Source organism: Culex pipiens, chromosome 3 (assembly GCF_016801865.2).
Source record: "Culex pipiens pallens isolate TS chromosome 3, TS_CPP_V2, whole genome shotgun sequence".
NCBI lineage: Eukaryota > Metazoa > Arthropoda > Insecta > Diptera > Culicidae > Culex > Culex pipiens.
The window spans coordinates 154,998,602-155,025,654 of record NC_068939.1 but is presented as its reverse complement, the minus strand read 5'-3'; the positions used below and the strand labels follow the sequence as shown (position 1 = coordinate 155,025,654).

General features: G+C 33.1%; 2 protein-coding genes across 3 annotated transcripts in view; both read left to right on the top strand.

Annotated features, from left to right (window-relative positions):
- The window catches only part of LOC120418183 (furin-like protease 1), a 404,647-nt gene that overhangs the window by 88,799 nt on the left and 288,795 nt on the right, over window positions 1–27,053 (top strand). The gene's annotated exons all lie outside the window — the stretch shown is intronic.
- On the top strand, window positions 2,146–2,877 carry LOC120418186 (uncharacterized). The gene is made up of 2 exons (XM_039580487.2): window positions 2,146–2,348; window positions 2,418–2,877. Exons 1-2 carry the CDS (start codon window positions 2,334–2,336, stop codon window positions 2,631–2,633), a joined length of 231 nt encoding a protein of 76 aa, XP_039436421.1. The 5' UTR covers window positions 2,146–2,333; the 3' UTR covers window positions 2,634–2,877.

The window sequence follows — 27,053 nt, the reverse complement described above, 5'->3', positions numbered from 1 at the left end:
TTTGTCCTTTTGTCCTTTTGTCCTTTTGACCTTTTGACCCTTTGTCCTTTTGTCCATTTGTCTTTTTGTTTAACAAAACATGAACAAAACAACAAATAATCAAAATAATCAAAATAATCAAAATAATCAAAATAATCAAAATAATCAAAATAATCAAAATAATCAAAATAATCAAAATAATCAAAATAATCAAAATAATCAAAATAATCAAAATAATCAAAATAATCAAAATAATCAAAATAATCAAAATAATCAAAATAATCAAAATAATCAAAATAATCAAAATAATCAAAATAATTAAAATAATCAAAATAATCAAAATAATCAAAATAATCAAAATAATCAAAATAATCAAAACAATCAAAATAATCAAAATAATCAAAATAATCAAAATAATTAAAATAATCAAAATAATCAAAATAATCAAAATAATCAAAATAATCAAAATAATCAAAATAATCAAAATAATCAAAATAATCAAAATAATCAAAATAATCAAAATAATCAAAATAATCAAAATAATCAAAATAATCAAAATAATCAAAATAATCAAAATAATCAAAATAATCAAAATAATCAAAATAATCAAAATAATCAAAATAATCAAAATAATCAAAATAATCAAAATAATCAAAATAATCAAAATAATCAAAATAATCAAAATAATCAAAATAATCAAAATAATCAAAATAATCAAAATAATCAAAATTATCAAAATTATCAAAATAATCAAAATAATCAAAATAATCAAAATAATCAAAATAATCAAAATAATCAAAATAATCAAAATAATCAAAATAATCAAAATAATCAAAATAATCAAAATAATCAAAATAATCAAAATAATCAAAATAATCAAAATAATCAAAATAATCAAAATAATCAAAATAATCAAAATAATCAAAATAATCAAAATAATCAAAATAATCAAAATAATCAAAATAATCAAAATAATCAAAATAATCAAAATAATCAAAATAATCAAAATAATCAAAATAATCAAAATAATCAAAATAATCAAAATAATCAAAATAATCAAAATAATCAAAATAATCAAAATAATCAAAATAATCAAAATAATCAAAATAATCAAAATAATCAAAATAATCAAAAAAATCAAAATAATCAAAATAATCAAAATAATCAAAATAATCAAAATAATCAAAATAATCAAAATAATCAAAATAATCAAAATAATCAAAATAATCAAAATAATCAAAATAATCAAAATAATCAAAATAATCAAAATAATCAAAATAATCAAAATAATCAAAATAATCAAAATAATCAAAATAATCAAAATAATCAAAATAATCAAAATAATCAAAATAATCAAAATAATCAAAATAATCAAAATAATCAAAATAATCAAAATAATCAAAATAATCAAAATAATCAAAATAATCAAAATAATCAAAATAATCAAAATAATCAAAATAATCAAAATAATCAAAATAATCAAAATAATCAAAATAATCAAAATAATCAAAATTATCAAAATAATCAAAATAATCAAAATAATCAAAATAATCAAAATAATCAAAATAATCAAAATAATCAAAATAATCAAAATAATCAAAATAATCAAAATAATCAAAATAATCAAAAAAATCAAAATAATCAAAATAATCAAAATAATCAAAATAATCAAAATAATCAAAATAATCAAAATAATCAACATAATCAAAATAATCAAAATAATCAAAATAATCAAAATAATCAAAATAATCAAAATAATCAAAATAATCAAAATAATCAAAATAATCAAAATAATCATAATGATCAAATTGACCAAAATTACCAAAATTTCCAACATTACCAAAATTACCAAAATAATCAAAATAATCAAAATTACCAAAATGACAAAAAAATAAAATCTAAATGACCAAAATGACCAAAATTAATTTTGTCCTTTTGTCCATTTGTTTTTTTGTTTAACAAAACATGAAAACAATTATTAAACTTAGCAGCTTCAATTTCGCAGAGAATTCTTAGCCTAGTCATAGTCCAACCAACTAAACTAGCAGTACACTCCGCAAGGTCCCGGTGCAGTGCTCCATGCTAATTTCGATGGAGACGATGCGATGCGGTGTCCATTACCCGATCGAATTGCGGTCGCTCACGTTCCGCGGACACAACTCGTAGTCACCGTCGTCGTGAAGAGAGGTCACCGTATCGTTGGACAGGACAAGGTCGAGGCGATGATTCGGTCACCTCGCGCGTATTGAACACCTGGCGGGCTTGGGAGGTATAAAATCCTCTTCTAATCGCTGAAGAGAGCACAGTTCACCCACTGCAAACCGACTGCAAAGTATTTTGTCAACCGTTCAAAAATGTTCGCCAAAGTGGTAAGTTCTCGATTGTAAGATTCTACGAAGAATCTCAAATTCTCACAATTTCCTTCAAACTCTTCGTAGATCTTCTTCGCCGTCCTGGCCCTCATCGCTTGCGTTTCCGCCAAGCCCTACTTCCCGGTGGTGGCATCTCCGGCTCTGGCCGCGTACTCCGCTCCGCTGACCGCGGCCTACACCGCTAGCCCGTACGCTTACACCGCTGCCTACACTGCCGGATATCCGTACGCCGCGACCTACCCGTACGCCGCCCCGGTGGCCGCTGCCTACACGGTGCTGTAAATTGGATGACCCGCTCCCCCTCGGCCGGCTGCCTGGAACACGAAACCAAACAATACAAACCCGTTTACCCGGAATCAACTGCACTCCATCCCATGATGATCTCACGACGTTTGGAATTTAATTTAGCTGTACCGACATCAAGTTGTAAATTTCTGCTGTTAATTAACTGTTTTGATGAAATTCTCCGTCCCGAAGGAGAACTGAAACGAACATGACAATAATACTTTCATAATTGAAACCACAATCGTTGGTGTTTTTTCTGTTGTCTCGCTTCGAAAAAGTTACATTTTAAATTACTTATAATTTAGCAAAACCATACTTATAAAGAAGATATGGGCACTTTTGTGACACAAAAAGAATGCACCTTCTTTCAAAATTCCTGTATCTCTATTATCAACACCATATTCTTGATTCAGTTGATTCTGTTAATTTTGCAGATTTTCTTGAATTTTTTTTTATCAAAATTATCAAAATAATCAAAATAACCAAAATTTAAAATAATCAAAATAATCAAAATAATCAAAATAATCAAAATAATCAAAATAATCAAAAAAATCAAAATAATCAAAATAATCAAAATAATCAAAATAATCAAAATAATCAAAATAATCAAAATAATCAAAATAATCAAAATAATCAAAATAATCAAAATAATCAAAATAATCAAAATAATCAAAATAATCAAAATAATCAAAATAATCAAAATAATCAAAATAATCAAAATAATCAAAATAATCAAAATAATCAAAATTATCAAAATAATCAAAATAATCAAAATAATCAAAATAATCGAACAAACTAAGCCGCGCGTAAAGTGCGCGAACTGTGACGGCAACCATACCGGCAATTACCGCGGATGCGTCGCGCGCAAGGCCTACCTCGAGGAGCAGGAAAAGAGGAAGAAGAAAGCAGCAGCGTCCCACTCTCCTCAGCGAAGTACGAGTGCAGCCGTTCCTGTAGTTGGGCAGCGTACGGTTCCAGCGGACAACCCAGCGATCCCTCCTGGATGGGGGCGTTCGTTTGCCAGCGTGGTCGCTGCCGGTAGCGGCGATGCGGCCCAGCAAGGAGTCACCGGGGAAGATCTCTTTACCCTGCCGGAGTTCTTTGCTCTCGCGGGGGAGATGATGACGCGGTTTCGGAGCTGCCGTAACAAGGCGGAGCAATTTCTGGCCCTCGGGGAGCTGATGATCAAGCACATCTATAATTGATTATTTTTGTCTGTGATCTAGTTTTAAGCTTTCTCTCTATCTATCCTTTTCCCATTGCACTTTCTGTAAGTTTTTTGAAAACTTTTTCTTACTCTTGTCTATTCCATAGTTATAAGTAATAATTTTTCGATTGAATTACGATGTAAAACACAGCTGAAAGGAACACCGAAACTCTGTTGCGTACCTAAATGAACTCATTGTATCTTGATTATTCACAAATAAAACCGAATTGAATTGAATTGAATCAAAATAATCAAAATAATCAAAATAATCAAAATAATCAAAATAATCAAAATAATCAAAATAATCAAAATGATCAAAATAATCTAAATAATCTAAATATGACCAGAATGATTGATCCTCTTGATTCTCTTGATTCTCTTTATTCTTTTGATTTCTGATTCTCTTGATTCTTTGATTTTCTTGATTTTCTTGATTTTCTTGATTTTCTTGATTTTCTTGATTTTCTTGATTTTCTTGATTTTCTTGATTTTCTTGATTTTCTTGATTTTCTTGATTTTCTTGATTTTCTTGATTTTCTTGATTTTCTTGATTTTCTTGATTTTCTTGATTTTCTTGATTTTCTTGATTTTCTTGATTTTCTTGATTTTCTTGATTTTCTTGATTTTCTTGATTTTCTTGATTTTCTTGATTTTCTTGAATTTCTTGATTTTCTTGATTTTCTTGATTTTCTTGATTTTCTTGATTTTCTTGATTTTCTTGATTTTCTTGATTTTCTTGATTTTCTTGATTTTCTTGATTTTCTTGATTTTCTTGATTTTCTTGATTTTCTTGATTTTCTTGATTTTCTTGATTTTCTTGATTTTCTTGATTTTCTTGATTTTCTTGATTTTCTTGATTTTCTTGATTTTCTTGATTTTCTTGATTTTCTTGATTTTCTTGATTTTCTTGATTTTCTTGATTTTCTTGATTTTCTTGATTTTCTTGATTTTCTTGATTTTCTTGATTTTCTTGATTTTCTTGATTTTCTTGATTTTCTTGATTTTCTTGATTTTCTTGATTTTCTTGATTTTCTTGATTTTCTTGATTTTCCTGATTTTCTTGATTTTCTTGATTTTCTTGATTTTCTTGATTTTCTTGATTTACTTGATTTTCTTGATTTTCTTGATTTTCTTGATTTTCTTGATTTTCTTGATTTTCTTGATTTTCTTGATTTTCTTGATTTTCTTGATTTTCTTGATTTTCTTGATTTTCTTGATTTTCTTGATTTTCTTGATTTTCTTGATTTTCTTGATTTTCTTGATTTTCTTGATTTTCTTGATTTTCTTGATTTTCTTGATTTTCTTGATTTTCTTGATTTTCTTGATTTTTTTGATTTTCTTGATTTTCTTGATTTTCTTGATTTTCTTGATTTTCTTAATATTGTTTTTGCCCCCTGATTTTTCGGGCCAACATTGAAAGGGGGGAGATAAAAAATTTAAATAAAATTTGTTCAAGCCTAATGGGCAATTTTATGAAACATTGAACAATATCCATAGCATCGCTGCTTGGAAGGCACACCGACGCATCAGTCAACATTTCGCTCGTATTTATTTCGTTTTTTTCATTTCGCAAAAAATCCTCTGCCTAGATAGTACCAAATTATCCCATCGCAATAAACAAGACCAATCCGTTCCACCCGATCAGCCATGGTACACTTTATGAAAACGATTCCGATACGAACAGTCCAGTATCCAGTTTATGCCACTTGTTTTGATGCAGGGGGGGTGGTGGAAGGGGTCTCCCGCAAACGCGTACTTCCGAAAACACTGGAGCTGCAATAGCAGGTCGACCTGATAGAACTTGGCTTATTGTTTATAGATGAGTGTTTTTTCCATGTCAAAACAAGAGTTTTTTTGCAATAATGATTTTGATGAAGTACAATAATTGTAAACAAACAATTGAAACAATACCCTTTTTTGTTGAAGACTTTTTAATTCAGAGTTTTATATAAATTCAATAAAAATAATAAAAAAGGTTGAGCTTTTTGACATGACATTTTCCAAATAGACTTCTAGTATGTTACATTCTCCCAATCATTCTCAATTGAAAAGCGTACACCCCATGGTCGGAATGGCAAATTCTCCAAACAACCTGGGCCACGAATGAAGGTCGAGAAAAAAAGAGTCCCCGGCTTCCTTCTCTCTAATCAATAAATAATAATCTTATTTTCATAAACAAGGATCGGTCGGGCTTGCTTTATCGTACGACTAAACGGGTATATACCATTACGTTTTATGCGGATTGTACCGACCTGAGTTTTCCTGGGGGTGGGATGAGGCCTCTACGTGTACTGGCTTTTTATTATTTGTTTACGGATATTGCCGCGGGTGAGTTGCCAGGAAAGGAGAGAGAGAGAGAGCGAGGAAGTGGGTGGATTTCCTTTTATGTTTGGTAAAGTATTATGTTTTTTCCTCCCCTGGCGCAGTGGATTATGACTCGCGAAATGGATCCTTTTATTCGTTATTTCTTGTTTAGGATTGAACTAAGTAAAGTGCCCTCTTTTTTTGGGGGGTATGAAAAATCACAATGTACATTATTGTACACATTTTTAGTTTCGTTTTGATGAAGGGCAAAACATTGTTGAACACTGTTAAACAATTTCACATAAGTATTAAACTTTTAGAACTGTTTGGACCAGCAATACGTTTTCGATAATGAAAAAAGGGATTCCTTCTATTTTTGTTTAAAAATTGAGGTGTATCAATGTCTCAAAATTGGTTAACTTTAAATCATCTAAATATTTTTTTCGTTTTTTTTATCATTCCAGGTACGAATTTGGAATTCCAAATCATCAGTTTTAAACCACTGAGTGAGTAACAATGTCATACCCAAATTAAACGTTTACTCAATTGCCCCCAAAAGCAAAGTAATCGAGTTAAATAATTCATCAACTTTAACTTTGACCCTCCTTATTCGCTCGATTGTTCGGAAATTCCAAAGACCCATCCCACCCCCAGTACGTACCGAGAGATCCTTCTCAGTCCTTACATACTGGCATGAGCAGCAACTTCTTCTCGTGAATGCAAATGAAATGGCTCTTCTTTGTTACGCACGTGCACCGGAGAAGTAAATGCACACACACCTGAGTTTTCAACATGATTGGAGCACTTGAACTCCTGGCCATAATGAAAGAGGAGAATTTGATCCCCCCCAGTATTCCAGCATTGCTGACGTTACTTGCTCTTTTTTTCTCCTGTAAGTGAAAGACCTTTGTGATAGGAAGAATGCATTAGCTCTGAAGAGGTTCTGCAAGAAGCATTAATGTGGAATTAATACTTTTAGTTTTTCCTGTCAGTTTCAGGGCTGGCAGCACTGCGTAGAATTCAGAAGTAATTTACAGCAATAATGATTGGTTTCAATTACATGAAATGATAGGTAAAGCCTCAGCCACATCGTTTTTACTCTTTTTTTTCGAATAACCGAGCCTCCCCCGTTGTGGTCAACCTTAATAGGTTACGCAAAAAGGTTGTGGCTTCCATACCAAATTGTATGCTGTGGTTAATTACAATTCAATTTGCTACAGCTCTTTTTCAATTGAAAAAGGATTTCATTATTTCCCCCCTTTTGAAGTGCATTGTATGGTTTTGTTTCGCACTGAAGCTCAGCGAATTAATCAAAAATGATCAAAATTAACCGAAACCCTTACAAAATGCCTCTTTTTTAGCATCGACAGCCTCCACTCTCCCTCTAATTAGTCCCAGTTCCCGCAAATTGAAGGCCCGCGAGTTCAATCGAGAGTTCTTTCTAGCTGAAAATTCCCCCCGCGCAAAGCTTGTTCTCAGAGGCAAATTACTTCCAGCCTAGCTGCCGGATTCCACAGGGAGTGAAATGTGCGCAATGTGATTTGAAATTCTTCAAAGTGGAGATTCTTTTTTTTTTGCTGTTCGTTTCTTTTACGCGTGTCGTCATCCGAACCTCTGGGCCTTAGGTCTTAGAGATGTGAACGGAATTTCTAATGAAGTTTGGGAAGTAAAGAAGGTTTTTGGAAAAGTGGATCGACAAATTTTGTTTCGTAATGCTTTTTAAAATGATGTTTTAGCTATTTTTAAACAAGAATTGTTCCAAAAGCTTAGGAGCTGTGTTGATAAAGTGTTTTCCTAATCAATCTGCATATTTTAATTTTGACATTTATCACAACTCAGCAAAAAATTGCTTATTCATTTTGACTAGCTTAGAAATCCAATAATTTGACATTTATGTAATATCTATAGGCTCCTAAAGCACTTATTTAATTTTTATTTCAACGTTAAAAAATTGCTTAAAAACCATGATTTTTTTATATATTTATGCAAAAAGTAAATTTGATATGACAACATTTCCAAAAAAAAAAACTTAAAACATTAAGCCAAAAACAAACAGCATTGACACCTTATATTGAAGAACGGTTCAAAATTAAATTAGACATTCGAACTAAAAAATCATTTTTGCAATTCCGTCGTGAAAATACTTATTTTTCCTGCCATTCTTGAACGACGAAACAGCCTACTTTTCTGTACCAAAAATAACAGAATCGAATAGTAACCCTTTTCAAAACAAATGCTGAAAAGTTCTACTAGATGCAGAAAAGTTGAACTCTTCAGCACTTCTTAGGAAAAGTTATACTTTTCATCATTTTTTTAGTTTAAACGATTCCTTGACTCAATGCATGGACATTTTTCCTATAATTCTGTCCAAATGGTGTTTTTTGGAATTGCAAAAAACGTTGTATGCAACTCGAAGCAAAACATGATTTCAAAAATCCTCTTTTTGCAACTTGTTGCATAAACTACTATTATTTCTAAATAGAGTAATACTGTAGCATTTAGCAAATCATATTTTTTATATATTTTTTAATGAAAATTTTGAATGTAATGTAATAGAATTTTTTTTACCGTTCAAGACTAAATTCAATTTTGCGGGTTGGTCAGATAAAATAAAAAAAAACGAAATCGACGTAACACCTTATAATGTGGCCCTCTTAAACCTTGCGGTTTCGTCAACGGATCACAGGCGTGTATTGTTCTTTTTGCGACAAGACTCCGCCTCCCGGGTCTCCTAAGTGTGAAGGTATGGCACGGGGAGAGGGCACCGAATACCTATATTAACACTTAGAATTTTTTGTGTCTGCCTCGGGATTCGAACCAGCGACCTCTGGATTGTGAGTCCAGTGCGCGGTCCGATTGATCCACACAGGCAGACGAAATAAGCATGTAAATATTCAACACAATATCATTATAAGAGATTGTCTGAGCAATTCTCTACCAAAACCGGAAATGGATTTTATTTGTATTTTTTGATTTGGGTCAAACTTTGTGGGGGCCTTCCCTATGACCAAATAAGCTATTTTGTGTCATTGATTCCCCATACAAGTCTCCATACAATTTTGGATGCTGTCCATACAAAAATGGTATGTAAATATTCAAACAGCTATAAATTTTGAGTGAATTTTCTGATAAAAAAAAATAAGTTTAAAAAAAACTTTAAATCAAGACAAACATTTTAAAAGGGCCAAACATTGAATATTACGCCCATGAAAAAAGCTAGTCTTGATTTAATTTTTTTCAAAACTTATTTTTAACTAATCGGTCCATTAGTTGCTGAGATATCGACATTAGAAAATGGTGGGTTGTATTGGTGAGACTTAGAAAACTTCAATTTTCGAGTTTTTTTTTTCTTAAAGCGGCTGTATCTCAGCAACACGAGGTCCAATCTTCAATGTCTCTTAGACAATTTTATAGCTAATTTTCTGAACTTTTCAAAAAAAAAAAATATTTTTAGAAAAGGTCGCTCATGGTCACTATTTTTGAAAATCGAAAAACTATAAATATTTCGCTAAAATCAAACTTTCGGTGGCTATATCTTGAAAACGGAGCTCTTTATCAAAAAATCTGTAAAGTAGTTTTCGAATTTCGAATAGTCAAATTTGTTTTTGCATGAAATTTCGATTTTTAACAAAAATCACTATTTTACCAAAAATTCATAACTCGGCGGCTGATTTTTTGACCATTTTTCTCTATGGCTCAAAAGTTGCGGGTTTTTGTCCCCTAAAACATATCAAAAAATCTCGAAAATCAAAAAATACGTATTTTGGGAAATTGAGTTTTTGTGAAAAAAATGTTAGTTAAAAAATCGGCAAATTTTTTTTTCCGTGTATCTATTTTTTCTCAATAGTCCTCAACAATACCTACAATTTTGCCGAAGGCACCAAATTGATCAGAAAATTCACTCAAAAGTTACAGCTGTTTGAATATTTACATACCATTTTTGTATGGACAGCAGCCAAAATTGTATAGAGACTTGTATGGGTGAACCAATAGCTTATTTGGTCATAGGTAAGGCCCCGACAAAGTTTGACCCAAATCAAAAAATACAAAAAATAAAAATGGTCGAAATCGGCCGATTTCGTAGAGAGTTGCTCTGTCTGACCAATTAAGTTTCTTCGGTAAGATTGTAACTTTATGAAAGAATAAAAATATCTGGTACACGTAAAAAACATCCCGTTCTATCAATTTTACATTTTAATACTTAGCAAATACGTATTTTTCGGGTTTTTATGTTTACGGGGACTAAAATAGGCATCTTTTGTGCAATAAGGTATAAACTTTTGAAAAAAAAAAAATTTTTGGATAAAATAGAAAAAGTTGTTAAACGATAGCTCAAAAATCATTTTTAAGTGAAAATTAAAATTTACAATCTTGTATTATCTGATCGGTAAATTTTCTTCGGAAAGGTTGTAGGTTTATGATGAGAATCTTTTAAAAATAGGTACACGAAAAAAAACATCCCCATTCTTCCCAAGTTACATTTTAGGTTTTAAGTAGGCCATAAAAGCCTATTCAGGCTGTATTGAGGTTTTCAGAACCATGATAAAACCTGTAAGCTCAAAAGTGTTACTAGGGTTTTATCACAATTTTGTTTCTCTTTGTTTTTTTTTTATGTTTTTGGGAAATTAAAAAGGCATATTTTGTGGAAGAGTTGAGATATAAATTTGGAAATTTTGAAAAATTATAATTTTTGGATAAAATTTAAAAAAAAAATCAAACGATGGTTCAAAAATCATTTTCAGATTTTAATTTGCAATTTAATTTTTTGAAAAAAGATCGTTATTTTTTATGTTATGCTAGGTTTATATATTCGAAAAAGTTACTTAGTCCACCCTAGCGTAGTTAGTGCCTTCCTCACATTTAAAGAGTGCTGTCCAAAATAGACACAAAAAGGCGGTTTTTACAGTGTTTTATAAATTTGATTCATTATTCATATCACTAGATTGGGTAGTCAGATCTTCATATTGCAGGGCACTTAGGTGCTTACAACTTATGATAGGGTAGTGAGATCTGAAATCCAATTCGTGCCCGTTGAATAGGTCTTTTGATTACCTATCCAAAGATAGGTCACATGAGAGATCCGCCTCCAAAAAGTGCATAAATAACACTTAAGTGCTTATAACTTTTGATAGGGTTGTCAGATATTCAATGTCTCGGACGCGTTGGAAAGGTGTTTCAAATTCCTTTCTGAAAATGTATAACATTTCTTACAAAAACCACCCTTTTTACAATCTTTCGAACTTTAGTCAAAATCGTTTTTTTAGCATAACTTTTGAAGTACTTAACTAAACTTGCTGATTTTAAATAGAGACCTATGGGACCCCAAGACGGATCGAATGAGACCAAAACGGACAAAATCGGTTCAGCCAGTCTCGAGATAATCGAGTGACAAGTTTTTGATCAACATCCCACCACACACACAGACATTTGCTCAGAATTTGATTCTGAGTCGACATGTATACATGAAGGTAGGTCTAATTGAGAAGTTCATTTTTCGAGTGAATTTATAGCCTTTCCTCAGTGAGGTGAGGAAGGCAAAACGTTGATTTGCTGTTAGAAAATACTTGCTACACACTGAGGTTTTATTCCCGCTTTCGGTAAAGTTTAATGATTTTTCAACATCTGAATACCTGAGCACGGGAAAAATAAAAATTCCCGAAAAAAAAAATTTGGGCAGTAGAGGGTTAACTGAATGCTACTGAATTCGGTAAAAACTTGCCGATATTTGGTAATGAAGTTCATTATTGTTCATCGTACAACCGATTTTTGTTAAAATTTTGTTCATTTTGACAGATGGTTTACCTATCTGAACTTTACCGATTTTTCGAAAAAAAAAAACTAGCTGTGTTTATGGAGGAAAAGGACCCCCCACCTCCAAGTTTCGTCAATTTTCTTTTTTTCACTACATTTAAAGAACTGGTAGTTACTGAGATAAAGATTCTCAAGTTTTTTTCAGTCGCGATATTTCAGAGCCGTTTGGTTCAATCTTAATTATTGAAAGTGAAAAGTTTTGTGACTTATTTTTTTGTCTTTTCAATAAAATTTATTCCGAATCTTTAGAAACAAGAGTAGCAATTTGAAAAGGATAAATACATATATTTTGAACATTTGACATTTAATTTTAAATTGCTTTTTTTATAAAAGCAGGAAATTTTTATTTTTGAGAGGTAAAAAAACAAGGGCTAATTAGATGACACAAAGAAATCATAATTTATCACACTCCGCCAACTCACACAGCAGTTGCCCCGACCCCTCTGCGATTTGCGTGAAACTTTATCCTAAGGGGTAAATATTTGTCCCTGATCACTAATCCGAGGTCCGTTTTTTGATATCTCGCGACGGAGGGGCGGTACGATCCCTCCATTTTTGAACATGCAAAAAAAAGATGTTTTTGTGTTTTTCAATAATTTGCAGCCTGAAACGGTGATGAGATAGAAATTTGGTGTCAAAGGGACTTTAAGGTAAAATTGTACGCCCGATTTGATGGCGTACTCAGAATTACGAAAAAATGTATTTTTCATCGAAAAAAACACAAAAAAAAGTTTTAAAAACTTAGCCATTTTCCGCTACTCAACTGTTATTTTTTTCATTGAATATGTCATTTTAAGGGAAATTTAATGTACTTTTCGAATCTACATTAACCCCGAAGTGTCATTTTTTCATTTAGAATAAAAATTTTCTTTTTAAAATTTCGTGTTTTTTTCTAACTTTGCAGGTTTATTTTTTAGAGTGTATTAATGTTCTGCAAAGTTGTAGAACGTGAAATTTTTATTTTTCAATCGAAGAGGGGTCGGGGCAACTCTTCCCGATTTCGTGTGATTTGGTAGAGAATTACCCCTTTAAGAGTATGTATATCAGCAACCAGCAGCTTGAATACACAATTCAATAAAAGGGACCATCCATACACCAAATGGTGTATGGAAATGGTGGAAATTTTTTCAGCTCTTCAATAAAAAAAAATGTAAGGGTGCTTTCCTTCATAACGATTATGAACCGCAAAAAAAAATTAAAAAGACGAAAAGGTACCCAAAAAATTTCTATAACTTGTAATAATTTTCTTTTTGTGATAAAAAAAAGGATTGTTTGCATCTAAAAATTATTTCATTAATGTTATTTAAAAATATCATTGATTCGTTTCGGGTATACAACCGTAGGATACTGATTTTGATTTGTTTAACAAAGCTTTTTTTTAATTATGATAAATAAAATAGGACGACTTTTTAACTTTAAAAATTTAAACTACGAATATTGATCTAAAAGAAACCAACAACTTGCCTAAAATAATTATTCCATGAATTTGCAAGTAATTTTTTCAACTTTTTGCAGTTTTAAAAATATATATCATTTGTTTAGCGTTTGGAATTCAGAACAAAAAAATTCGACAAAAAACCGAAAATCTTGTTTTGCAGTCAAAAAACGATACCGTAAAATAAAATCAAAAAATCGTTTAACGTATGTTTCGACTGAGAAATGATCGCAGAGGATATTATGCTGCGACAAGGTACGACTCAAAGAAACAAAAAAAAATGAATTTCGTACGTAACGGGTTCCTATGGGTTGCTTGTTTGGACCACTAAAGGGATCATTTACAAACAACGTGGACTTTTTTATTTGCAAAATTCTGGAAGAACTTCTTCGTGGAAAATTGAGTTTATTTATTCGTAGTTCCCAATAATTTAATTAGGATATAATTTTTGCGATTCCGTGTTGATTATTTTTTTTCTGACATTCTCAAATGACGAAACGGCCAACTTTTTAACGAAAAAAAAACATTACTGAAAAGTACTTTTCAGCATCCATTGCAAAAAAAATGCAAAAATGTTGTATTCAGTGCGTTACATAACATGATTTTATTAACAACATGATAAACGTTCTAAAGCCTCTTTTCTAAGTGACTTTGATCAATTTTATACAAACTGAATACTAGTCGCACAATGAAAATGCTGCTGATAAAATGCTTAACCAACAAAAATCATAATTTGAAAAAATTAAAATGTGAACTAAAGGGTTACAAAAACATCAACAAAACAGGTCCCGAAAAAAAAAATCTTTGTTCTTGACAGACCGGACAGATAGAACAGTCTCGCGCCCCAAACCAGCAGAAAGGAAGTCGAGCATAAATGATGGTTTTTGGAATCCGCCCCTAATTGTGGTTTGGGTCGAAACTGGAACGAGAACAGCACAGACTATTCAGAGCTCAAGTTTATGGGACTCACGCGTTCGGGACAGGGCAAGTGAAGCGCGTTCATAAATTGTTGGACCTCTTTTTTTTTTGGGGTTGTGATGTCGCGGTCGGCCTTATTAAGATTCGAGAAAAGGATCTGCGTGACCGCAAATTTGGTTTCTTTCTCTAGTTTTTCTTTTCTTCTAATATTAAGATATAAACAACGGGAAAAAAACAATTTCACCACTGACCAGTGGGAAGATGTCTTCCCTTTCTTTTATCGAGAATAATTTGCGAACCTTTCGACCTTCGCGAAGCGAATCACACCCAGTGTTGAAATAGGATTGCGATTTGCTGCTGGTATAAAGGTCATTAACTTGGAACTGATTTTGCGTTGGCGAGCAAAATTGGAACATTCCGATGTCTGTGCAGCTCAGAATGTTTAACTTTTACGACTTTTTGGAGGTTTACGACTAAAGTCGTTGCCGTGCTTATCGCGGTACTTCGATTACAAGCCAGCTGGAAGCAACGATTTGAACGGTTTTGTTTTAGAGTAATCGGTTATCAGAATCGGATCATTTAGTCGCAATGAGCAAATCGTAATCGGAATTCGTTTGAGGTTAATCGTTAATTGTTCTGTTTCAATAATTGAATTCAAAATACGATTTTTTAGTACTAAAAAGAAATAAATATTATTTATGTGACGAGCTTGACGAGCTGAGTCAAATTCTAAATAATTTAATTTCCATCAAATTGACTGCCAGAGTCCTTGGTCCAGGATCATCAAGCGCCAACTCGTTATCGTGAGCTCTAGCGCATAAATCATAAAACCCCGCACACACAATGCTGAGCTGAGTCAAGCAATTTGCCATCGTCCTTGTTGCGTTGGTTGAGTTTTGTGCACAATAATCTCCCCTCCCCTTCTATCCCTGCTGCTGCAAATGAAGTAATAATGAACCTGCCGTCATTGTGCATCGTAATCTTTTCATTCTCGACCAACGTCATCATCTCGTAATGCGATCTCCTTTTTTTATTATTCTCCAACGTTTTTAGTACACACGATACCCCCAACTGCACAGAAGCTTCTCGAAAGGACATCCTCGTCAACCATCCACCGTCCTCGTCCCGTGATTCTGTCGTAAAACCATAAACACTGGTGCGCAGTAAATCTCGTTGATAAATTCTTTATAGCAATCTGGAAGCTCCGAGAATTGCATCTCCCTCGAACGCCGAAGTGGCATTCTCAGGCTGGCTGGCTGTAAAAGAAGCCGAAGGATCCTCCCAACTAGTAGTAGTACTCATTATTATTTATCTCGATGCAAAACGAGGAGGAGGCGATGTTCTACTTTTGCCGCCGCACCAACTTCTCCCAGCAGCTGGCCTAGATTTGCGAAACGATACTTGAAATTTACACCTTGAGGCAGTGTCGAGTTTAGTACAAGATTTAGAAATGAACTTGGCAGACTAAGTAGGGAACTGTACTTAAAAGATTGCTTCCCAGTTTGAGCTCAGGTTTCTTAAATTCTGGTTTGAAAAGTTGAGCAATGTTTGTACTAAAATATTAAAATTGTGAACTAAAAATAATCCTTCTTATCGTTGCTCGGAGTTGCTTCGATGCTTAAACATTGCATTTGAAAGTTTTTAGTACAACGCAAAACCAAGATTCCTGAGTTTATTTGTTTGTAGTACTAAAATGTAAAAAAAAAATCAACCAAAGTTTACAAAGTTGACAAAAGCGGCCAGGATAATCTCGGAAATTGCTTCCCATGTGAGAAAACTGCCTCCCCACTCTCAACATACTGACTCTATTGCAAAGAGTACACATAATGAGTTTCTTGGAAACGACACTTTCACGTTGTCGTGGGTGGTGTCGCTCGCAAATTTGTTCAATGTTGCGGAATTTGCCAATGCAGGTTTTCCGAACTTTTTCCCTCGCGGAGTCCGGATTATGCAGCATGTTTATGTCAGGGATTTGAGAGACAATGGTTTTCTAAATGTTAACTGCTTAAAATTTTAGTTTTTTAGTTTTTAGTTTTTAGTTTTTAATTTTTAGTTTTTAGTTTTTAGTTTTTAGTTTTTAGTTTTTAGTTTTTAGTTTTTAGTTTTTAGTTTTTAGTTTTTAGTTTTTAGTTTTTAGTTTTTAGTTTTTAGTTTTTAGTTTTTAGTTTTTAGTTTTTAGTTTTTAGTTTTTAGTTTTTAGTTTTTAGTTTTTAGTTTTTAGTTTTTAGTTTTTAGTTTTTAGTTTTTAGTTTTTAGTTTTTAGTTTTTAGTTTTTAGTTTTTAGTTTTTAGTTTTTAGTTTTTAGTTTTTAGTTTTTAGTTTTTAGTTTTTAGTTTTTAGTTTTAAGTTTTAAGTTTTAAGTTTTAAGTTTTTATTTTTTAGTTTTTAGTTTTTAGTTTTTAGTTTTTAGTTTTTAGTTTTTAGTTTTTAGTTTTTAGTTTTTAGTTTTTAGTTTTTAGTTTTTAGTTTTTAGTTTTTAGTTTTTAGTTTTTAGTTTTTAGTTTTTAGTTTTTAGTTTTTAGTTTTTAGTTTTTAGTTTTTAGTTTTTAGTTTTTAGTTTTTAGTTTTTAGTTTTTAGTTTTTAGTTTTAAGTTTTAAGTTTTAAGTTTTAAGTTTTTAGTTTTAAGTTTTTAGTTTTTAGTTTTTAGTTTTTAGTTTTTAGTTTTTAGTTTTTAGTTTTTAGTTTTTAGTTTTTAGTTTTTAGTTTTTAGTTTTTAGTTTTTAGTTTTTAGTTTTTAGTTTTTAGTTTTTAGTTTTTAGTTTTTAGTTTTTAGTTTTTAGTTTTTAGTTTTTAGTTTTTAGTTTTAGTTTTTAGTTTTTAGTTTTTAGTTTTTAGTTTTTAGTTTTTAGTTTTTAGTTTTTAGTTTTTAGTTTTTAGTTTTTAGTTTTTAGTTTTTAGTTTTTAGTTTTTAGTTTTTAGTTTTTAGTTTTTAGTTTTTAGTTTTTAAGTTTTTAGTTTTTAATTTTTGACAAACAAAAACATGAAATAAAATTTGCATTGGCCCTATTTCAAGTCGAAATTCTGTAGAAATCTGTCATTCTGAAAAAAGAAAAAATCTAATGTTAAATGCTAAAAGATTATTTTATCTACCAGTTGGAGTCGCTTTCTAGATTGATTAATTAAAATAAAAACTCTTGAAAATAAGCATCCTTCAGAATTAATTGATTTAATTATCGGAATCGAAATAAATCTGCATCGGACACGGTTGCCTTCATTTAATCGACGAGAGTCTCCTCTTCTATTTCGATACTTCAATCAACCTGGCCCGGGAAATCTGCTCGAAAAAATTAATCCTGACGACATTTAATTGATTTCATTTTCCTCATTTCCTCGAATCCTTCAAATCCGAGCGGGGCAATCGTGCTGCAATTAGTTTCGATGTTTTTTTTAGACTATTAAATCAAGATTGACAAATGTATCTGGAAAACGACTCGTTTTGCGTGTGGGAGAGCGAAACCAAATTGAATTTCACCCTTCCCCCTCCTCCTTTTTTTTCGAGGTTTGAAACTGCAACCGTAGAATCGTTGCAGATGACATTTCTTCGCTCCCACAACGACGACGACGACGTCGTCCTGAAGGCTGAGCCGTCGCATAATTAATTTAATTTTAATCCTTTCCACAAACATCAGGCTGCCAACGGGGAGGTTGATGGGAAAGTGTAAAATGTGCTTAATGCTGCTGCTGCTGGCGTGCCACCACACCGGTTGTCGGTGTTGAGTCAAGTGCAGGCAAGTGTGAATTTCAGTCGTAAGCTGGAACTCTGCGTTTTCCCGGAAAGGGCAGAAAGTTGTGGTGTTGTTGGTGCAATTCATGCCCGGAAGTACACGGAAGCAATTGGTTAGATAAACAGCCTGAATGTTGTACGCAAAGCTTTAAAGCTCATATTGTTTGTTTATTTTATATTTTGACCATTTGCTTCGCAGCTTCTGCACCAGTGTTCATCGCAACGAGTTATACACACGAGGAGGTTAACCAAACAGCTAATTCATAAGTCTGCAATAATAATGTACGCAATGCATGAATGTTTGCCACACATAATGTCAACTGGGTGCGCTTTTACAAGAGATTAGATCGTCCTCCTGCTAGCGTTTGGCGATGGTTTGCTGCAGTCTGATGCGTTTCAATGAGACTACTCGTCCTGTATCATTTCCAGATCATGGTTAAGGTATTGGAGCGCACTTGTAATAACAACTACAGTGTTGCTTGCACAAAGTGCTGCAAACACGGCAAAACTGTATGAACTGTATGACAGACTAAGCGGCATTATGTCAACAATGAGCTTTTCCAATATTATGCATCTCGCTTAGTGTATGATTGTTCTCCGAATCATCATTGTCAGTTTGAATTTATTCAGTTCAGCAAATGACTTTTTTTATTCTCTATAAGCATTAGAGCGAATACCCGGGACTGCCCGATAAAAATATGTTGTAACCCCGAGAAATTGGACGCTCTAATCAGCATCCAAAGTAAAATAAAACCAACTCGACATCACCAAATTTCCAAAATATTTAAATTGCAATGTTAATTGGGGATATTCTTGTATGTTTGGAAGGTTAATGACTCTAATTAAATTCCGTCTAATTTGCAAATTCTCCCTATTTTAACAAATTATTGCAAGAGTATTGATAGAAACATGCTTGATCACTTCCCATAAGCTATTTATTGCCTGATATGTGTGTGTGTGTGCGGTCCAATCCAATACCCGCTAACCGGTAACGAAATTATGGGAAAGTATAATTTGTATCAGACTGTGTATATGCCGAATGCTGATACAGCTTATCTCAGTCCCGGGTATTAAGTGGTGACAGCCCTCGCGCTGCTTCCAACGACCCATTTCAGAATGACAGAGCTCCTTGCGGTCCAATTCCGAGGTCACTGGGCATTGTTCGGCCCCGCCTAAATATAGAAGCAAGCATCTGAAGGAAACTCGATCTGTATTTAGACTTCCAATCCCGTCAGGCAAATCAGGGATCAGCGCGTATTTAATAATATGAGAAGAAGAGATAACATGTTTCAACACTACGGATCAATTCACTGCTAGAGTGTAAACCTTCTGATGGCCGACTGCTTACCGTCCCAGACCACCAATCCAAAGGTGTGAGTTCGAATCCCACCTGATTTCATTTTAGTTTTTATTCATATGGGTAATTCTCTACCAACTCACACGAAATCGGGAAAAGTTGCCCCGACCCCTCTTCGATTTGCGTGAAACTTTGTCCTAAGGGGTAACTTTTGTCCCTGATCACGAATCCGAGGTCCGTTTTTTGATATCTCGTGACGGAGGGGCGGTACGACCCCTTCCATTTTTGAACATGCGAAAAAAGAGGTGTTTTTCAATAATTTGCAGCCTGAAACGGTGATGAGATAGAAATTTGGTGTCAAAGGGACTTTTATGTAAAATTAGACGCCCGATTTGATGGCGTACTCAGAATTCCGAAAAAACGTATTTTTCATCGAAAAAAACACTAAAAATGTTTTAAAAATTCTCCCATTTTCCGTTACACGACTGTAAAAAATTTTGAGACATGTCATTTTATGGGAAATTTAACGTACTTTTCGAATCTACATTGACCCAGAAGGGTCATTTTTTCATTTAGAACAAAATTTATCATTTTAAAATTTCGTGTTTTTTCTAACTTTGCAGGTTTATTTTTTAGAGTGTAACAATGTTCTACAAAGTTGTAGAGCAGACAATTACAAAAATTTTGATATATAAACATAAGGGGTTTGCTTATAAACATCACGAGTTATCGCGATTTTACGAAAAAAAGTTTTGAAAAAGTTGGTCGTCATCGATCATGGCCGTTCATGGTCACCCGCGACAGACACGGACGACGAAGCAAAGAAAAACGCAAAAAGTAACTTTTTCAAAACTTTTTTTCGTAAAATCGCGATAACTCGTGATGTTTATAAGCAAACCCCTTATGTTTATATATCAAAATTTTTGTAATTGTCTGCTCTACAACTTTGTAGAACATTGTTACACTCTAAAAAATAACCCTGCAAAGTTAGAAAAAACATGAAATTTTAAAATGAAAAATTTTGTTCTAAATGAAAAAATGACCCTTCTGGGTCAATGTAGATTCGAAAAGTACATTAAATTTCCCATAAAATGACATGTGTGTGTGTGTGGTGTGTGGTCCAATCCAATACCCGCTAACCGGTAGCGAAATTATGGGAAAGTATAATTTGTATCAGACTGTGTACATGCCGAATGCTGATACAGCTTATCTCAGTCCCGGGTATTAGGTGGTGATAGCCCTCGCGCTGCTTCCAACGACCCATTTCAGAATGACAGAGCTCCTTGCGGTCCAATTCCGAGGTCGCTGGGCATTGTTCGGCCCCGCCTAAACATAGAAGCAAGCATCTGAAGGAATCTCGATCTATATTTAGACTTCCAATCCCCTCAGGCAAATCAGGATCAGCGCGTATTTAATAATATGAGAAGAAGAGATAACATGTTTCAACACTACGGATCCATTCACTGCTAGAGTGTAAACCTTCTGATTGTCGACTGCTTAGCGTCCCAGACCACCACCAATCCAAAGGTGTGAGTTCGAATCCCACCTGATTCATTTTAGTTTTTATTCATATTCAAATTCCTGATTCCAAATTTCAAAGGTACCGACCGGGATTTGATCCCTGAACCTTCTGCTTGGGAGACAGAAGCCGTAACCATTAAGCCACGGAGCCGGTTGAAAGGGACGTGGTTCTCTGTATGGCTTTTTGCGAGATGAGAGCAGAGGACAACAATCATTTCAACGTTTCCACTTTACCCGGACTAACGGCCGGCAGTTCCAGTTCACGATGATTTCCCTTCATATGTTAAAAACCACTTATGATTTTGGCACATATTCCGTTTGTCAGCGTTTCCTGTCATAACTGGCGGGAAAAATCTACGTGGAATCAGCTGTGCAGACCTCATGTATGACAGGAATGCAGGTTGAGCGACTCCCACGGGCCATTAAATTTCCCATAAAATGACATGTTCCAAAAATTTTTACGGTCGAGTAACGGAAAATGGGAGAATTTTTAAAACTTTTTTAGTGTTTTTTTCGATGAAAAATACGTTTTTTCGGAATTCAGAGTACGCCATCAACTCGGGCGTCTAATTTTACATTAAAGTCCCTTTGACACCAAATTTCTATCTCATCACCGTTTCAGGCTGCAAATTATTGAAAAACACCTCTTTTTTCGCATGTTCAAATATGGAAAGGGTTGTACCGCCCCTCCGTCACGAGATATCAAAAAACGGACCTCGGATTCGTGATCAGGGACAAAAGTTACCCCTTAGGACAAAGTTTCACGCAAATCGAAGAGGGGTCGGGGCAACTGCTGTGTGAGTTGGCGGAGAATTACCCATATTCAAATTCCTGATTCCAAATTTCAAAAGTACCGACCGGGATTTGATCCCTGAACCTTCTGCTTGGGAGACAGAAGCCGTAACCATTAAGCCACGGAGCTGGTTTAAGCTATTTATTACCTGATATTGATTTAAAATGCATTTATGGAAAAAATAAAACAATATAAAAATTTAAATTGCGAGCCAGAATTTTAACATTTCAGTGAAAAAAAAACCATTGGAAAATGCATTATACACCCGAACAGTTAATATGCAATCATTTGTCTACAAAAAATGTAAGATTTGACGAATAAAAAAATGTTAAAAAAGGCTTTGTTGCTTTTATGTATGTACATTGAAAATTCAACAATATTCCAAAGATTTTTGAATTAATCCAAACATGCTCAAACTGATTCTAAACGCAGGGGAATGCATTTAAAATTGATTTTATTTGATTGCACTTAAAATTCCATTAAACATTTGAACCTAAGAAAAAAAAAAATTGCCCTCTCAAGAACTTTTCAAAAGAATATTCAAAAATCAAGGAATTGAAATGAATGCGAAATTTATGAGAAATTTATAAAACAAATATTAAAAAAATTAAGAAACCACGAAATTAAAAATTTAAAATGCAAGGAATTTCAGCGTACTTTATCGAAAGGATTAATTTTTGCTTGTAAACAGTGGTACAGAACTTTAAAAAAATATAAATTGAAGAAATTTAAAAAATCAAGAAGTTTAAATTATATAATGAAATTTAAGAAATCAAAAATTTCCAGGAACTGTCGATATTTTCATAAAATATACATAATTCATAAAAATCAATCAAATTCAAGAAATTTAAAAACCACTTAAAAAAATTGATTAATAAAAAAAAATTATTTAAGTGTACTTTAAAAAGAGGTGTCATTTTTGTTTGTAAATTAAGAAAATTATAATAATTTAATAAAATTTATGAAATTAAAATGAAACATTTAAAAAAATCTAGATATCCAAGAAATTCAGGAAATTTCAACAAAAAGTAATTCAAAAGTACTTTATCAAAAGGTCTAATTTTGTTTGCTAGCGGTGACAAGAAACATTAGAAGCTAATCCCGTAATTTAAAAATAACCTAGATTCATTAAAAAATGTGAAACGATAAGATTATAAAGCTTTATTGAAATCCAAGAATTTAAGCAAGCTACGAAGTAAAATTTGAAAAATCCAAGAAACAAAAAAAAAGTAATATAATAAAATTCAAATCATTCAATTAAGTTTAAAACGTTTGAAGAAATCAATAAAATTTGAATTTTGATAGAAATGCAGGGAAATTAATACAGGTTTAAAATGCATTTTAAAACACTTTTTTCATTCAAATGTTAATACCATGGCCTGTAATACCAATGTTTAGAGTTAACAGTTTATAGAAAATGTTTTAAAACATGATTTTTGTTCATTATATGCGAAATTTCATAAAATAAATAGCAAATTTCTCCAAATTTATTGGATGAATCTTGTTGATGCTTGCGATCTCTTCTTGTTTCAACTTACGTTAACTAAAAACTCAGAATTTATGTTATTTTTAAAACTTTACCTAATTCACCAAAAGGTGGTTGGTGTCTTCCTCACCATAAAATTATTATTTTTTTTTCTTAAATAGCAATGCCGGACTGAAAAATTATAAAATACAAACACAGAATTTTACTAAATATGCTCATAACTTTTGATAGGGTTGCCAGTTCTTAAATCTTTTTGGCTCATTAGAAAAGTCTTATGATTCCCAAATCAACGACAGCCTGCATGATGAATCCGAACATTATTTTCATGAAAATATTTGAGATCTGGTATCAAGAAAGTGTATAATTAGCACTTAAGTGCTCATAACTTTTGAAAGGGTTATCAGACTATTAATTGTGTGGACTCAACGAATTAGTCTTTTCATTATTTTTTCTTACAAATATATAACATAACCGGTTTTTTTTCTACGTCATGTCGATATATCTCATAAGGAAATTTATTATCAGAATAAAAATTTCAGTGAAAAAATCAAAAAGACTGGATTTACAAAATAAATTTAATGTGCATTTTTCAGAAAAAAATATCAATTCAATAATTTAAGTAATCATGTAAATTTTGTAGTAGACTCTTATAAAAGTATTAGCTACGAAACAAACCTCTAAAAAGTTATATCTTTCCCGTTCAACCGTAGCTTTGCCGATAGTGGCTAAATACACATTGTTTCAGTTCGTCGATTCCCCACATATCCGACCAACTCTTTAGCCCAGCCCCGAAGATCTTTATTCGCGACAGAAACACAATGAACTCAAATGGGTTTCGCTTTCCTTTTGTTTTTTGGATGTGTTTAAAATTTAGAGTAATTGTTCCTTTTTTGAACTTATTTTTTCTCTTAAATGAGGGACATTGTAAGAGTAATCACGTTTTGCAAGATTTAAAGGAAGAATTAAAAAATTCCAAAATACGCCTCTCTACCCCGCCATCTGCATACGCAACAAGCAACAACAACAACAACAAAAAAGCAAACAAAAACAGAGCAACTAAACAAGCAAAGGGAGTAAGTCATCATCATGGCCCTTGTCATAAGTTTCCGCTCGTAAAACATTCCGTTCCGTATGCAGGCAGGCAGGCCGGCGCTCCTTCCCGAGAGCAAAACCAAGACAAAAGAGGCCTGGCCCCACCACGATTCCATTCCGACGACGACGTCGGTGCAACTCTTAGTGTAGTGTCTATACGTAACACCAACAACAACAATAACAAAAACGGTTGAACCACTTCACGTGCATCATCGCGTGTACAGAACCCGCACCTTAACCTTCCCCTCGACCCATTCGTTTCGCTACACTTTATCAAAGAAAGGAAGAAAACACAATGACAATGAAACATTTCAACAATTGTATTTGTCCCCTCCGCCACCACCTCCCAACCAACTGCTCGCGAAAAACTTGCGGGTTGGGCCCGGGATGAACTTTAACGTGTTCCGCTTGTCTGACCCGGAACACAGTGTCCCACGGGGGGAGATCCTGCGGGAGAGGTTGCGCCCCAAGTCATTGTTGTTGGGTCGTTTGCTAATACGAGGGGGTTAACTCTGGAATCTTTGGGTTTCGGAAGAGATGAGGGTGAGGGAGTACAATAGGTATCCAACGGATATAAAGAGGTGTCCTTGCAAAGAATTTCTCCGTTGGAGGTGGGAATGGGAGTCCAATTTTGAATTCGATGAATCATTTTAATTTAGTATTTTCTCGAAATCTGTAAATTTATGAATTTAACTGCTGAATCATTGATTAGCTAAATCTTCCTAGAAATACATGATTCGTTGAATTCCAGGAAAATACACATCCCAAGCCCCATATTTGCACTTGCTTCCCCTGATTATCTGAAGCGAATCCTGGGCCAAGTGTGCTATAGACGGTATTGTTCAAATTCAAAATCACAAATTTGAAAGAAAAAGCAATAATTTATCGTTTCGCAACCATTCTAGCTTGCAACCCATGACTTGGCACTTTGAATGATTGATGCAAAAACAATAATTCATGTTCCATAATGGAATACTGAGAACAGTAGGAAATCGACAGGGGCTGTGTACTTCGTACCGTAAACGAATCTTCTCCTGATTCCATTTGCAAATATATTCCCATCAGTTTGCTATCAAAAACCGATAACGGCTACAGCCTCCACACGAGCGATCTCTGAAGTGCGCCGAATCGTTTACGTATTGATCACTTGAGTGAATCTAAATGCTTTCTTGGATTTCATAGCTTCCAACAAGGCTTCCAAGCAACACGTTTACTTGATGAATCCTGGAAATTTACATTGCAAGCTTCTGAGACTGAATTATAGTTACGTGCATTACCTCGGCGTCTTCGAGCGAACGGATCATTTAGTGAACGGCATTAGGGATGCGGGCAAATTTTGGGCTTTACCCTTGGTTTTGTTTTCTGAAGAAAAGGTCATTTGAATTATTCAATTCAAACATTTTTTTCATCAAAATATTAACTATCGTCATTAAAATTAACTGAGTCGGCGATGTCAAACATGTGAAAGGTAATTGAATCCAACAATTTTGGGGAAAGTAACTTTAAGAATAAGCCCACTCGCAGTTGCTACTCCGTTAGTTACATCCACGAGCCGTGGAAGATGAGTGGGAGCTATCTTTCCTCGCTTCGCAACTTCTCAAAGGCCCCTATCATGCTGATCAATACCGGCGCCGGCCACGACGAGTGGTAGGGTCACGGGGAAGTGGATGGGAATGTTAGTCCGATACTTGAGTGATATTCGGTCATCTTGGTTCTTCCAACTTTGATTTCGGGGTAATTTCAAAGAAAGCTAGGAATATGGAAAATTTTGACCAGAAACTTTCTATTGAAGGTCAAACATGTCACTAAGAGTCTCCCAAGGCAGAAATTCAATGGATACTTACATGAATCCATCGATTTGCAGCTGCTTTTCTGAAGAAAAATTCTATAAAATGGAGAGGACCTTGTGGCGCGGTGGTTAGCGGCTTCGGCTGCCGATCCCTCATGTGTGCTAAGGGGCCCGGGTTCCATTCCCGCCCATCTCCTCTGAGTGTTCTGTGTTTGTCCCGTTTAGTTAGTAAAGTCAGTCTGAAAAGACTGTGTGATGTCTATTTTTAAAATTGGAAAAAATCACTTATAATCATGTAAATTTACTAACTTTTGAAATTACATAAAAAAGATGTAATTTTACATATTTTTTCATAAAATATTTTTTTTAATGCAAAATCCTCGTTTTGAGATGTTTACAGAGAAAAAACTGTATATTATTTAAATACATATTGAAAAGCTTTTTTTCTAAAATATTACCAATTTTTCGTTGTAATTTAACCTACATGTATTTGGATTGAGTGAATCATTGAAACCATTACTTTAAATTTAATGTATAGGTATCTTCTAGCCGTTTTATAATAAACATGATTTTTCACTGTGTGACTTCGGATAATCGAATCATGAACAAAAAACCAATTTTCGTATTTTTTATTTTATTACTTTTTTTCTTCTTCTTTTCACTTCTGCTATTTTAGTCAAATTTGAATGGATGAATACCAGGGTTAGTGAATTTTCACAATTTCGCGCAAAATTCGTGAAATTTGAAAATTTCCGTGAAATTTAGCAATTTTCTCAATTCAATGCATAAAAAAAATTGATAAAATAATGTGTCACCTTTTTTAATATTTTTACTAAATAATGTTATATTTTATTTTTTTAGCTAACTATTTTACTTACCTAACCTAACCTAGCTTGCCAATAACTCTTTTAATGGTTGTTATGATTTCAAAAGAAATCAGGATATTTAACATTGGTTAGTTCAAAATGAAATAAAATTTGCGTACTATTAATAGTTTGTTTTTTAAAAATTTATTTCTGAGCTTTCTGTTACTTTTTTG